This window comes from Penaeus vannamei, chromosome 19 (assembly GCF_042767895.1).
Source record: "Penaeus vannamei isolate JL-2024 chromosome 19, ASM4276789v1, whole genome shotgun sequence".
NCBI lineage: Eukaryota > Metazoa > Arthropoda > Malacostraca > Decapoda > Penaeidae > Penaeus > Penaeus vannamei.
Window position 1 is genome coordinate 35412183 of NC_091567.1, and position 15346 is coordinate 35427528.

Sequence of the window (15346 nt, forward strand, 5' to 3'; positions counted from 1 at the left end):
ATTTCCTGGGTCTCCTTCTCGGGCTCTTGGACGACCCTGAAGTCGGCCGAGAAGACCATCCATATTGTCCTGGTAGGAACGGTATGTATGACCTTTTGGGCGACTTCCTAGGTCTCCTTCTCGGGCACTTGGGTGACTTCCTGGGTCTCCTTCTCGGGCTCTTGGGTGACTTCCTGGGTCTCCTTCTCGGGCTCTAGGGTGAGTTCCTAGGTTTCCTTCTCGGGCTCTTGGGCGAATTCCTGGGTTTCCTTCTCGGGCTCTAGGGTGACTTCCTGGGTCTCCTTCCCAGGCTCAAGGGTGACTTCCTGGGTCTCCATCTCGAGCTCTAGGGTGACTTCATGGCTCTCATTCACGATCTCTTGGGCGACTTCCTGGGTCTCCTTCTCGGGCTCTAAGGTGACTTCCTGTGTCTCCTTCTCGGGCTCTAGGGTGACTTCGTGGGTCTCCTTCTCGCGCTCTAGGGTGATTTCCTGGGTCTCCTTCTCGGGCTCTTGGACGACCCTGGAGTCGGCCGAGAAAACCATCCATATCGTACTGGTAGGAACGGTATGTATGACCTTTTGGGCGACTTCCTAGGTCTCCTTCTCGGGCACTTGGGTGACTTCCTGGGTCTCCTTCTCGGGCTCTTGGGTGACTTCCTGGGTCTCCTTCTCGGGCTCTAGGGTGAGTTCCTAGGTTTCCTTCTCGGGCTCTTGGGCGAATTCCTGGGTTTCCTTCTCGGGCTCTAGGGTGACTTCCTGGGTCTCCTTCTCGGGCTCAAGGGTGACTTCCTGGGTCTCCATCTCGAGCTCTAGGGTGACTTCATGGCTCTCATTCACGATCTCTTGGGCGACTTCCTGGATCTCCTTCTCGGGCTCTAGGGTGACTTCCCGTGTCTCCTTCTTGGGCTCTAGGGTGATTTCCCGGGTCTCCTTCTCGGACTCTAAGGTCACTTCCTGGGTCTCCTTCTCGGGCTCTATGCCCGAGAAGGAGACCCAGGAAGTCACCCTAGAGCCCGAGAAGGAGACCTAGGAAGTCACCCTAGAGCCCGAGAAGGAGACCCAGGAAGTCATCTAGAACCAGGAATTCGCCCAAGAGCCCGAGAAGAAGACCCAGGAAGTCACCCTAGAGCCCGAGAAGGAGACTTCCTGAGTCTCCTTCTCGGGCCCGAGAAGGAGACCCATGAAGTCACCCTATAGCCCGAGAAGGAGACACAGGAAGTCACCTTAGAGCCCGAGAAGGAGACCCAGGAAGTCGCCCAAGAGCTCGAGAAGTAGACCCAGGAAGTCACCCTAGAGTCCGAGGAGACCCAGGAAGTCGTCCAAAAGCCCGAGAAGTAGACCCAGGAAGTCGCGCAAGAGCCCGAGAAGGAGACCCAGGAAGTCGCCCAAAAGCCCGAGAAAGAGACCCAGGAAGTCGCCCAAGAGGTCATACATACCGTTCCTACCGGGACGATATGGATGGTCTTCTCGGCCGACTTTAGGGTCGTCCAATAGCCCGAGAAGGAGACCCAGGAAGTCACCCTAGAGCTCGAGAAGGAGACCCAGGAAGTCGTCCAAGAGCCCTAGAAGGAGACCCAGGAAGTCGCCCAAGAGCCCGAGAAGGAGACCCAGGAAGTCGCCCAAGAGCCCGAGAAGGAGACCCAGGAAATCGCCCAAGAGCCCGAGAAGGAGACCCAGGAAGTCGCCCAAGAGCCCGAGAAGGAGACCCAGGAAGTCGTCCAAGAGACCGAGAAGGAGACCTAGGAAGTCACCCTTGAGCCCGAGAAGGAGACCCAGGAAGTCGCCCAAGAGCCCGAGAAGTAGACCCAGGAAGTCGCCCTAGAGCCCGCGAAGGAGACCCAGGAAGTCACCCTAGAGCCCGAGAAGAAGATCGCCCAAGAGCCCGAGAAGGAGATCGCCCAAGAGCCCGAGAAGGAGACCCAGGAAGAAAAACGGCACCTAGCCCTTGCTTATGATGACACCCAAGACCCCCACCAAGAAAATACGGAGGACGTCTCAGCTGCGTCTCCACAGGAAGCAGATTTAACCCAGTCTGAGAGCGACATTGCCCAAGAGCCCGAGAAGGAGACCCAGGAAGTCGCCCAAGAGCCCGAGAAGGAGACCCAGGAAGTCGCCCAAGAGCCCGAGAAGGAGACCCAGGAAGTCGCCCAAGAGTCCGAGAAGGAGACCCAGGAATTCAACTGGAAGTACGATTTAAACCGCAGCATGGATGAACTGGCCGTAGATATTGCTTAGGACATTGATTCATATCTCAACCCCGCCAACGTACAAAACATGCTTGCCGGTCTAGACGAAAAGTAAATTGAAAACAAGCTTAAGCAGATGAGTATACAACTGGCCCGCCTCCTCAATGACATCGAGCTCGAAGCTGATCATATTACTCAGTCAATCGAGGACGCCCTTGCTTCTGCCTCCCAGGACCCCCGCCAGGTTTGCGTGGCGGGGGTCGTCTCTGCTGCGGCTCCAGAAGACGACTCCTTCTTCGACTAAGAGTGACGAAGAGGAGGTCGACGCGCGTGGAAGAAGGTTCTCTTCACGCGACGTTGACCTTAGCTTCCGCTTCCGCATTATTTGATGATAATGATATCCATATTTAATGATAATGATACCGATAATGATAATGATAATATCGGTATTCAGTGATAAATAAATATGTATATATATACATATATAGATAGATAGATAGATAGATAGATAGATAGATAGATAGATAGATAGATAGATAGATAGATAGATAGATAGATAGATAATATATATATATATATATATATATATATATTACGTATATATATATATATATATATATATATATATATATATATATATATATATATATATATATATATACATATGTGTGTGTTGTTGTTTATAATATATCGCCATATATATATAAATATTTGTATATATTATTTATATATATATATATATATATATATATATATATATATATATATATATATATATATATATATATATATATATATATATATATATATATATATATATATATATATATATAAATATATATAAATATATAGATATATATTCACATATATACACACACACACACACACACACACACACACACACACACACACACACACACACACATATATATATATATATATATATATATATATATATATATATATATATATATATGAATATATATATATATAATATATTATATATATATATATATGTATATATATACATATATACATAAATATATATATATATATATATAAATAATGTATATACATATATATATATATATACAAATATATATTATATATATATAATTATATATATACATACATACATACATACATACATATATATATATATATATATATATATATATATATATATATATATATATATATATATATATATATATATATATATATATACATACACGGACGCGCACACACACACACACACACACATATATATATGTGTGTGTGTGTGCGTATATATATATATATATATATATATATATATATATATATATATATATATATATATATATATTAAGGCTGCCCCCTTCAATATTTATATTGTACAGTTACACATTATTTATGCTTTCATCTTGCTTTTCTAGGCCACATTAACATCCTACAGATTTACCCAGTATCAATCTATGGATTGGATTTTTTTCCTTTTATGGCCATCTTTTTTAAGAATAAAGGCAACATGAAACAAAGTTACGAAATATAAGAAGTGCATCAGGTATCTTTCATGAGAAAAAGAAATGATTTCTTTTAATCATATTTGACATTAACGTTATATAAATTGAACACCTAGCAACCATGTCAACAGAAATTTTTACTTTACATAAAAGATAAATAGGGGCTTATTCATATCTGCCAAGCCAAATTAATGTAAATCAAAGGGACAGTTATCACGTTCCCAAAGTTCTTTCTTCGAACCCCAGTCCCTAAGATCACCTCTTATCTATAAAACACAGTTAGTACAGTGGTAACGTGCCGGCCTCTCACCCGAGGAGTCGGCGGTTCGCGCCCCGCCCAGGCGCGAGAAGTTGCAATTGTCGCCCGGAGGTTACTGCTGTGGCTGGGCACCACGGTGGGTAAGGACTAAGCTCTGTCGCGTCAGCACTAGTTGACACACGTTGATCGAGTCGACATTAGTCGGCACAGGCCGGCCTTCCCTCATAGCCTGGGCGAGGCTCAGCTTCGCATATCGGACTTATCCTTATCCTTGCCTCTCAAAGCCTTCAAGTTAGTACAGTGGTAACGTGGAGGCCTCTCATTCGAGGAGTCGGCGGGTCGCACCCCGCCCAGGCGCGAGAAGTTGTAATTGTCACCCGAAGCTTACTGCTGTGGCTGGGCACCATGGTGGGTAAGGACTAAGTTCTGTTGCACTAGCTGACACACGTTGATCGAGTCATCATTAGTCGGCACAGGCCGGGCGAGGCTAAGCTTTGCATATCGGACCTATCCTTATCCTTGCCTCATCACTCGATTTCTTTGCAGTAAAAAGATCACAATGAAGTTCCTTGCTGTTTTCCTCCTAATGACCTTCCTCGTGTCTGGGACTTTGGGCTTCGTTTTGCCGATCCCGCTTCCAGTGCCTCTGCTCGAGGGACTGGACGCCAACCTCGCGCTGGGAGATCAGCCGATATTTGTTTCTGCTAATTATGGACGCACACTTGCACATTCATAACAGTTTCAGCAACGTCACTACTAGGATCGACAAATAGGTTTGTTTAAACCTCTTTCTTGGAAAGAGGAAGAATGGCAGCTTTATTGATAAGTGGATTACAAAGAAAATATTTCAAAAAGCTTTTACTCCTCTATCAGAACACTGACATCAATGTGCGAAAAGTACTGCTGAAATTTTAGTTACAGGAAGATGAATCTGGTGTTAAAAAGTCTGTATTGCAGCTTAGCTCATGTTTTTCACTTGTTTCTTTTCACGTCAGTAGGATTAATCTGGTTTACAATGATATACCTTTTGTGAGGAAGGATTATGATTTAATGGGTTGATATACTTCATCTGATTCTCAGTTCACGTTTTTTTTTTTATGCTCTCTACATAATTATGATTCCAAGTGGTTTTAATAACTATTACCTCTTAGGGTTCATTTTCTTTCAAGTACTTTCATCTAAGCACCTTAACATCAATGGATTTACTCTGGCATAGCTCACTTTCCTTTATACAGAAGGGGTGTGAACAGTGTTTGGTCTCCTCTGGGTCTTCAGTACGTAGTCCTTTACAAATGAAGGTAATGATAATGATTTTGTGTTAATTTTAAAAAGGGGAGACAAACTAACAAAATTTGGCACTAACAATAACAACAGTAGCAATAACGATGATAATGATAATGTTAAAAATAATAGCAGTAGTAATGATAATAATAACCATAATAATAAAAATGGTAACAATAGTAATAATAATAATAATGATAATGTTGAAATGCAAAAATAGGGATAACAAAATAACAATCGAATGCAATTCATGTTTAATATAATGATAATTATGATAATCTTAATGATACTAACAATGATAATACCTATGATAATAATAACAATAACAATAGAAAATATAATAATAATAATAATGACAATAACTAAAAAAATCATAATAAAATAATAATAATGATAATAATAATAATAGTAAAATCAAGAGGAACAATGCCAACCATAATGATAACAAGGTCCAGCAGAGGACCCTCAAGGACCCCTATAAACACCCATGGACAGGATGTTGTTCGACTCGTTATCTTTAATGTAGAAAACGAAGGGCCGGTTGACCGTTAGCGTCTTTCAGAACGGACGCCGTCGCCGCTGCCGTCTGTACGCCTTCGTCCACCTGAATAAGGGCCTTGTGGATCGCTCCATTCACCAGTAATCCTCCGTCAGGTGCAAAGTTGGTCAGATCGGCGGTGGAGGAGAAAAGTTTACGCATTCTCATTTTCTTCAAAGTCTGGAGAAGGAAGGTGTGGATACGATGCTATTTTTAATAGGTGTTTTGCGTCACGATTTCGCTACTGAGGAAAGTTCCCTGTTGGTATTATATATATATATATATATATATATATATATATATATATATATATATATATATATATATATATATATACATACATACTGTGAGTTCAACAGCAATCCAATAATATTCAATTACATTTAATATGAAATATCTACTATTCATCATTTTTTTTCATCTGTTTCTATCCTTTATCTATTTGTTTGCTAGAATATGTCATTCCATTCTTTAATCACTGAAATACCAGACTTAACTAGCCTTATTCACTAAAATACCAGTCTTTGCTAACCTTATTCAGTAAAATACGACCCTTTGCTTACCATTCCCAAACTCCCAGGTTCGCTTACCTTGCCCTAATTCAAACATACCGAAATGAGTTCATCGTTGAGAGTAGTCTCCACGCTGAATTTTGGAAACTTCACAGTCAGCGGGACGAAGCGCATCGCCTTTAACTCAAAAGCGAGTCTCTTGGGCTTCAGGCGTCGGACCAGCCATTCAACCGTCTTGGATCCCCTTCCACATCGCGGGAGGAGCACCACCATGGACGCGCTGTCGCCCCTGTAGGGCATCTCCAGCACCTGGGCGCGAAACTCCTTCGAGTCCACTGAAACGGAGTTGGACATATTTGAAGTTCGTGATAATAACGTGATTCATTTTACGATTTCCTTAAATTGTAAGGTAACTTGTTCTGTGCTGGAATTATGTACGTGTTGCCATAAAGAGAGACACCTAATGTACACATAATTGATTTTGATTTGCGACAAATCGATACAAACGCAATGAAAATGGAAAAATTATGTAACAACGGACACTCTGGACACAAAGAAAGGTAGGGTTAATTTTCTATAAAGGAAGAACTCCCATACATTACCATATTAGAACCTTCTCGTTTGCGACATCATATCCACTTGGACAGACTCTTCCGGGGTTACGAAAAACTTCTCCTTGTGGGTCCTTTGAGGCTTGAACGGGTATTTCCAAAAGCCTTTGAAGTAGACGGCGTTAGTTAAGACCATTTTAGCGCCTTTAACAAAGGAGAGTTGTATAAGCTTTGGTATTTTTCCTCGCGTTTCGGCGTTGATGTCAGCAGCGGCGGCGTCGGGCTGATGGCAGATTCAGATTTGATTATTTCGGTCAATGGAGTTTAAAGAGCCTTTAAAGAAATGTATCTGTTAAAAACTTGAAAGGATTTTTTTCTTGTGCAAGGGTCTCTTTTGTACGCGTCATATAAGTTATACTGTGTTCGGAACTGCTCGTCTTGCTCGTCCAGACACCTTGTCCAGGACCAGCAGGACAAGTGGGCCGCGTTCCGCACCTCCAAGACCCTTTCTGCCCAGAATGCAACCGGCTCGAATGTAAACATTCACTTTTTTATTTTATTTTACACGCTGCATAGGTTTTGTAACTCCTTTGATGCATATTTAACTTACCTGCAACTGACAAACACAAAAATATCCTTTGATAACACCAATAAGGGGTCATAAAATTACCCACCAATATCTTGCGGTTACCTACAAGTGTCAATGTTTACATACAAAATCTATTGTGACGTCATCTCGTCCTGTTCGCCCAGGTTCGCAGGAGGGCGAGTTGGACGAGCCAGAATACTTGTCCGGGACGAGATTGTGGAAGTTCCGAACGGTCAAAACATCTTGTCCAACTGGGCTGGACGAGATAGACGAGCAGTTCCGAACGCAGCGTTAAATCCAGATTAGAGTTTCATCCAAATCCACTGTACTTTCACAGATGTAGTACACACTACCAGACGCACGCGTCCATGCGATTATCAGTAAATTTGCTCTTTTTCAATAAGAGCGGGTATTTGTGTAGTCGAAATTAGCAGTCAAACTATTTGAGTTTCATATCACACGCTAAAAAAAAGAAAGAATATATATATATATATATATATATATATATATATATATATATATATATATATATATATATATATATATATATATATATATATATATATATATATATATACGGTAGTCTTATAGCATGAGGATGTGCATTTGTGTTACGACAAATAAATCCATATAAAGGGAACAGAACTATAGGTGTCAAACGAAAGATACATCAATTTATTTTCGCAGGAAAATGATAAAATTTGCACGCAGTTTTGAAGGCACTGTAATATAAAGATTCAAAAGGTTTGTTATTGAACAAACGTGATGTTATTGAAAGCGTTCTTTATTAAGTCTACTGATATGATACATACGTTGGGATTGTTTTTCCAGCCTGGATATAACATTGCCTTTTCTGTATTTGTAAACTCTGGAATTCTTTGTGGGATTTTCTTTGTTTTTTTATTTTTATTTATTATTATTATTTATTATTATTATTTTTTTACTGTTGAGGGTTATTTCTGCAGTTTAAGTATCCCACGACTTATGAAAATACATGTTAAAATGAAAATGCCAGAATTAGTTTCATTAATAAATATTTATCGCAGCTCAACTTCATCCTTTTTTATTGAGTTGATGACGTCATTACGTATCAACACCTGATTGGTGGGATTAACTAGCTCGTTCTTAGCATGCCAGGATTAAATTACGAGCTCAAAAGTGAATGCTGGTCCAGAGATGAAATAAAAGTTGATCCTGGACGCTGCCATTGCGCATGCGCTCTAGAGATCTGGATTAAACTTGAATACTGGATTAACTCTTATGGCACGTACAGAAGACGCCCTAAAGCACAGAAGTTGGTTCATTCTACATACATTAAATGATCACCACAGAAGGCTTTTCTCTGTTACTCAAGATCAAAGTAAGTCTGCTGAACAGATCTGCCCTCTTGTACGGAAGGCTTTCACACTGCGCCCGAGGTTTAAGCTATAAGGTTTGAAGTGCTTCACTTTGTTTAAGGCTTAAAAGGTTTTATCACTGTGCCTCGGCTTATATTTCTGTCTTCTCGTACTAGACCAAGATTGCCAGAGAACTCCCATAACCACTTAATGGAAACGTATCACAAATTGAAATACAATGTCAGGTTACAGAGATTTGTATGTATATACGAAGTGATAATGCAGTGATTTAATGCAAATGTATGTGTAGATTACCCTCTTTTTGCAGAGACATAATCAAAACATTAGACCATAACTTATAAGCTGTGCTTTTATATAAAGAATGATGTTCGTATCCTCACTGAGCCATGAATCTGTATCTACATGAGTTCTGATATCCCAATTTTGGATATGCAGTGATGTTACAAATGATTAATACTCCCCACATCTATTAGGAAGGAAAATAAAACTGTAAGCCTAGTTTCTTACCCTATTAAAGTCTGTGAACTTCAGTTTGTCGTCGAGGACTTTTCCCACGCATTCTCGGACGGGAATGGACTGGTCGATGTATATCCTGTTAGCCGAGTTGATGGTGTAGTTCTGGTTTGCTTCTTGGGAGCCATAACTGCAGTTGTGTTAATTATTTTAGTAGAAATTATTATCTGATAATGTCATTACTTGCATTATAAAATCATGATCCTTTTTTATCATCAAGGTTTTATTCATGTCCATTTCTCTCTCTCTCTCTATATATATATATATAAAATATATATACACACACACACATGTATATATATATATATATATATATATATATATATATATATATATATATATATGTACACACACAATGAAAATGAAGAAAGCAGTAATATGAAATGAAAAAAATCTTTTTGTCGTTGTTCTTCATAATTTTTGTGTACACGTTTCTGTGTTTGTGTTTACACGTACACACACACACACACACACACACACACACACACACACACACACACACACACACACACACACACACACACACACACACACACACACACATATATATATATATATATATATATATATATATATATATATATATATATATATATATATATATATATATATATATATATATCCATCTACCTACCACCTCTCTTAACGGTTCACTCGGTAGGTTTAATCGCGTCAACCCACTCACCGCCGTTCGAGGGCCCTGAACAGGGCGAGCGTGTCCTCCCTGTTGGTGAGCCGCAGAACCTGCTCCAGCTCCGCCTTCGTCTTGCCTCGGGAGCCGAAGTAGGCGAGGACGAGGGCGCTCCAGACGCTGAAGGGCGAGATGAAGAAGTTCCCCGACGGAGGGAGAGCTTTCTGGAGTAAGTCGAGCCCGAAGGGGGTCGACTGCTTGAGAATCGGGAGCCGCGGGGGCGGCGAGGTGTCGGAGGAGAGGCACTGACAGCTGGCCCGCGACAGGAGGGCGAGGGCGGGGAGCAGCACGCACACTCTCATGGTTCTGAAAGGTCACGCACACACTGGTATTTGAATATAGAAACACACGCAAACACATATGTATGTGTATATTTGAATATAGAAACACACACGCAAACACATATGTATGTGTATATTTGAATATAGAAACACACACGCAAACACATATGTATGTGTATATTTGAATATAGAAACACACGCACATATATATAATATCTTCGTCAAAATATTATTTATTTCTAACTATAGACAAAAGCGAGCCAGATACATTAGCACTATTAAGATATCCGGTCTTATTATTTTGACGCAATGAACACGGTTTAGAAACAAGTGACTCAAACACGGGTTGCAGTATACGCAAAACTATGGGTTGCACAGGAAACATATAACCGATATTGCAAGTTCGCCTAACAATATTGTAAATAGACCTTATGAGGTGGGAGGCAAAATGCTGAGAGGAGCGGCGCAATATCTTTCAGTCACCTCAACACATCAGCAGTCAACAGTTACCATATGCGATTTGCAGTACCATAAATTCCTTACGAAATCGGAATATTCCCATAACACAGAAAACACCAAAGATGGTCTGTGGTGAGACTTTACCAAGCTACAGATTACTGAGGTAGCGAGGCTGTTCCTGTGAATATTTTACTACCCCTCTACATCTGCTTTATTCATAATTCCATAATAATGATACAATGAAACACATACCGTACTTTATTGTCTTTTATGCTCTTTGGTGCCACGCATCTCTGTGTAAGTGTACATTTGTTACAAAACTAAGATTTAATTAATACACTACAAATCTGAACTATTATGAAAAACCTGTACTTGAATTTGATCACAAAGAGATACATGTTTTGGGGGTGATTTGATTCTCATGTTCAGAATTTTTAACATCGTCATACAGATGAACGTCTGATCATACAGGGTGTCCTATATTTACTGTTAATGAATGGTTAGTGATATGATCATCATATGTTAACCACTTTCAATATGTTATGAAATTATCTTGAAATTCTGTGTGCGAGACGTTTGTTAAAATTGTGCGAGGCCCGACCCAATGAATATTCATACATAAAGACATGCAAATAAAGGCTTATTTCTTTATCTATCTGATAGATATACATTTATTTATCTATCTATCTTGCAGATATGCATTTGTCTGTCTACATTCATATTCATAATAATTAGGTCAGGCTTCGCACAGTATTAACAAACCGGCCGATGATATACATCAGCATACAGATCATACAAAACACCGGTACACAGTGCTCACCAAGAGAGTCTCGACACCAGTACCAACGCAGCGACCTAAAGTGACAGACGAACGCGAGAAGTCTCACGCAACGCACTTTCACCTACTAATGAGGGGCGCCTGGGACTCACGCTGATATACATCGCAGAGTCGTGCAATGCATTATAGAATAAACACATTACAGATGCCAATTGATATTCTCAAAACAAAAACACAAACAGCGTTCATTTAATTGTAATTAAAACGGGAAACGAATGTTGCAAATTCGGGTCACGTTTACATTGCAATGATGCTATTTGACAGCAGGACATGCAGCGAGAAACGTGATTTGGAATTATAAACTAAGTGTTCGTTAATACAGATAAATTCTATGTTTCGCTTTCTCCAATGAAAAAAACAATAACCACAACAATAGCAGTATAGATTACAAAACTAAAACAATAATAATGAAGGCAAAAACAACATTGGTATTAACAACAACAATGCCAACCATAATAATAACAAAGGTCCAACAGAGGATGCTCAAGATATTTTATGTCATGATTTCGTTACAAGAAGAAAAAAGTTATAATCTATCTGTACTCCATTTCAGCAAATAATCGTTTTTTCGCTTTCTAATTTTAGATTTAAAATAGTAAGGCTAAGTTTAATCTTTAAAGGATATATATTACCACTGTGTACCGATATATTATATATATATTACCAACCTCTAGCGATACATACATATATATACATATATATATAGTGTATATGATATATAATGTGTAGTATATATAATACACAGGTAGTCCGCGTGTTACATGTTCCGTTCCAGTAGGCTGTCCGTAAGTACGTATGTTCGTATGTCCGTAGTAGGGCGTACGGTATGTTTTCATTACTGTACAACTAGCTCTACTTTCGGACGTTCCGGTATAAACAATGCAGTGGTTTTCGGTGTTTTTTAATGTGCTTTGAACAACCTTCATCCAAATGCTCAGAAGTTTCCACGTTTCTTACTAATAACAGTAGACTGCATAGGGACTGAACTTTTCACATGCTCCATGATTTTATCCTTGTTCTTGAGTATTGTACCGATATTGTACCGTAGAACGATTCATCTGGTACGAACGAAGATTTGAGATATCAGGCTTTGAAGTTGAGGATATTTTTCCTCCATTTTTATTCTTTGAAAATCTGATATCTGAGTCAACCTTGATGCATTCTATGGCATTCACATGTATTCTGAAGTGTACCCCCCCCTTTTTCCAAAGGACTAATGGCAATGAGTGCACATGATTGTAGAAGTACTGCATGTCACCAGAGGCTTGCAGTGCTTCTCGAGGCATTTCATAGAAAATAAAAAACTGCTGCAGCTGTGATTGAGATGTATTTCTCATCATATTATGCTTATTAGTTACAGGAATAACATTGATCATTAGTAGTGGCCTATTATGTGATGAGGGCGCATCAGGGATGGTATCGCCCCGAGGCATGGGACGATCTTCATCTCGCTCCGCTCTCTTGTGGTGACTGCCAACCTTGTCTCTTTGTAGTGACTCAGCTGTGCTGCAAACAGAGTTGCCAGCTAGTTACCAGAGAATACCAAAATGAATAATAATAATAAAAAAAAAAAAAATGTTGAGTATATTTGCACAGACGCGACACAGTAAACATCAGAGCCGGAGGCGGATGTCGGGGGAGGGGTCAGAGATTTAGGCCAAACTTTCTTATTTTACCGTAATTAGCAAAAATATAATTACAAAAATAATCACAAAATCACAAAGTTTTCTGGAGAGCATACAACACACGTTTGAATGAGACCGTGTGGGTACAGTGAGAGAGCTATTGTTTAGGCGCGCACTACTCTCACTCCCTCCTGACAACTTTGTTCGCATGTACCGAAGTTCGTAACTCGGAAGTTCGCAAGTAGGGGACCACCTGTATGTGATATATGATGTATATAATATATGGAATCTATAATGTATATAATAATTATAATATATGTAATCAATATATACATATATATATGTATAATATATATATATAAAATATATAATATAGATAATATATAATATATATGAAATATAATATATACAATTTATATAACATGTATATAATAAATATCATATATACAATATATATATCACATGTATAACATAAATATATATAAAATATAACATCATAGAAACAATATATATAATGGATGATATATATAAACATAATATAAAGTATATATATATAATGTATATGCTATATGATATATATAATGTATATGACATACGATATATATGATGTATATGGTATATTTGTAAAATATATTATGAATTATGATAATATGTGCAATACATTATATTTATGTGTGTATGTATATGATATACATCATATATATGACATACATAAAATATGTATATACACATGCACATCTTCAATCTACAGTATACTCTAGATGACGATTTAAAATGTGGTTTGGTTAGTTTTAATAGGATTGGAAATCAGAAAATAATCCTGGTTTTTGTTTTCTTTAATGATATTTGACAAAGATATCCCATAGTCACCCTCTGACAAACCACATTATTGGAATTTGTAGTAAATTCAAAGTTTTCAGTCAAATTTCATAGAAATGGCAAACAAACAAATTATTATATATTCAGATGCAATCATATGACGTTCCCAAAGCTTTCCCAAACCATCTAGTTCCCCAGGTCGTCCCTCAAATCCCAGGCCCCCAAGATCATGTCCTAGGTATAAAATACTCCAGAAACCTGCCTTATCATTAAACCTTCAGGATAGTACAGTGGTAACGCGCCGGTCTCTCATCCGAGGGGTTGACGGTTCGCGCCCCGACCAGGTGTGAGAAGTTGCAATTGTCGCCCTGAGGTAATTGCTGTGGCTGGGCACCACGGCGGGTAAAGACTAACCTCTGTTGCACTAGCTGACACACGTTGATCGAGTCAACATTAGTCGGCACAGGCCGGGCGAAGCTCAGCTTCGCATATCGGACATATCCTCATCCTTGCCCCAATACTTGATTTCTTTACAGTAAAAATACTCTGGGCTTCGTTCGGCCGATTCCGCATCCCGTGCCTCAGCTCAAGGCAACCTCGCGCTGGGAGATCAGCCGATATTTGTTTCTGCTGATCATTGACGCACACACGCATTCATAACAGTTTCAGAAACGTCACTACTAGGATCGATAAATAGGTTTGTTTAACCCTCTTTCTTGGAAAGAGGAAGAATGGCAGCTTTATTAATAAGTGGATTACAAAGAAAATACTTCAAAAAGCTTTTACTCCTCTATCAGAACATTGACATCAATGTGCGAAAAGTACTGATGAAATTTTCGTTACAGGAAGATGAATCTGGTGTTAAAAAAGTCTGAATTGCAGCTTAGCTCATGTTTTTCACTTGTTTCTTTTCACTCTTTAAACAACCTGGAGCGTCAGTAGGATTAATCTGGTTTACAACGATATATCTTTTGTGAGGAAGGATTATGATTTAATAGGTTGATATACTTCATCTGATTCTCAGGTCACGTTTTTTTTTCCTTTATTAAAAAAAAAGCTCTTTACATAATTATGATTCCAGGTGGTTTTAATAACTATTATTTTTTCAACTACTTTTATCTGAGCAACTTAATATCAATGGATTTACTCTGGCATAGCTTACTTTCCTTTATGCAGAAGGGGTGTGAACAGTGCTTGGTTTCCTCTGGGTCTTCAGTACGTGGTCCTTTACGGTATAGTTAGGGGCATACAAATGAAGGTAATGATAATGACTTTGTGTTAGTTTTAAAGAGGGGAGACTAACAAAATTTGGCCCTAACAATAACAACAGTAGCAATAACGATGATAACAATAATAATGT

General features: G+C 39.1%; 2 protein-coding genes across 2 annotated transcripts in view; one reads left to right on the forward strand and one right to left on the reverse strand.

Annotated features, from left to right (window-relative positions):
- LOC113828670 (leukocyte elastase inhibitor) overlaps positions 1 to 15346 on the forward strand; it is a 42990-nt gene that overhangs the window by 16171 nt on the left and 11473 nt on the right. The window lies entirely within an intron of this gene.
- The window catches only part of LOC113821920 (leukocyte elastase inhibitor-like), a 32764-nt gene continuing 24286 nt past the window's right edge, over positions 6869 to 15346 (reverse strand). The window contains exons 2-4 of the mRNA XM_070134286.1: positions 9959 to 10270; positions 9268 to 9403; positions 6869 to 7096 (exon numbers count right to left, since the gene is read on the reverse strand). Of these exons, the coding sequence (XP_069990387.1) occupies positions 6869 to 7096; positions 9268 to 9403; positions 9959 to 10266 (672 nt within the window). The 5' untranslated portion in view covers positions 10267 to 10270. The remainder of the gene's footprint in view (positions 7097 to 9267; positions 9404 to 9958; positions 10271 to 15346) is intronic.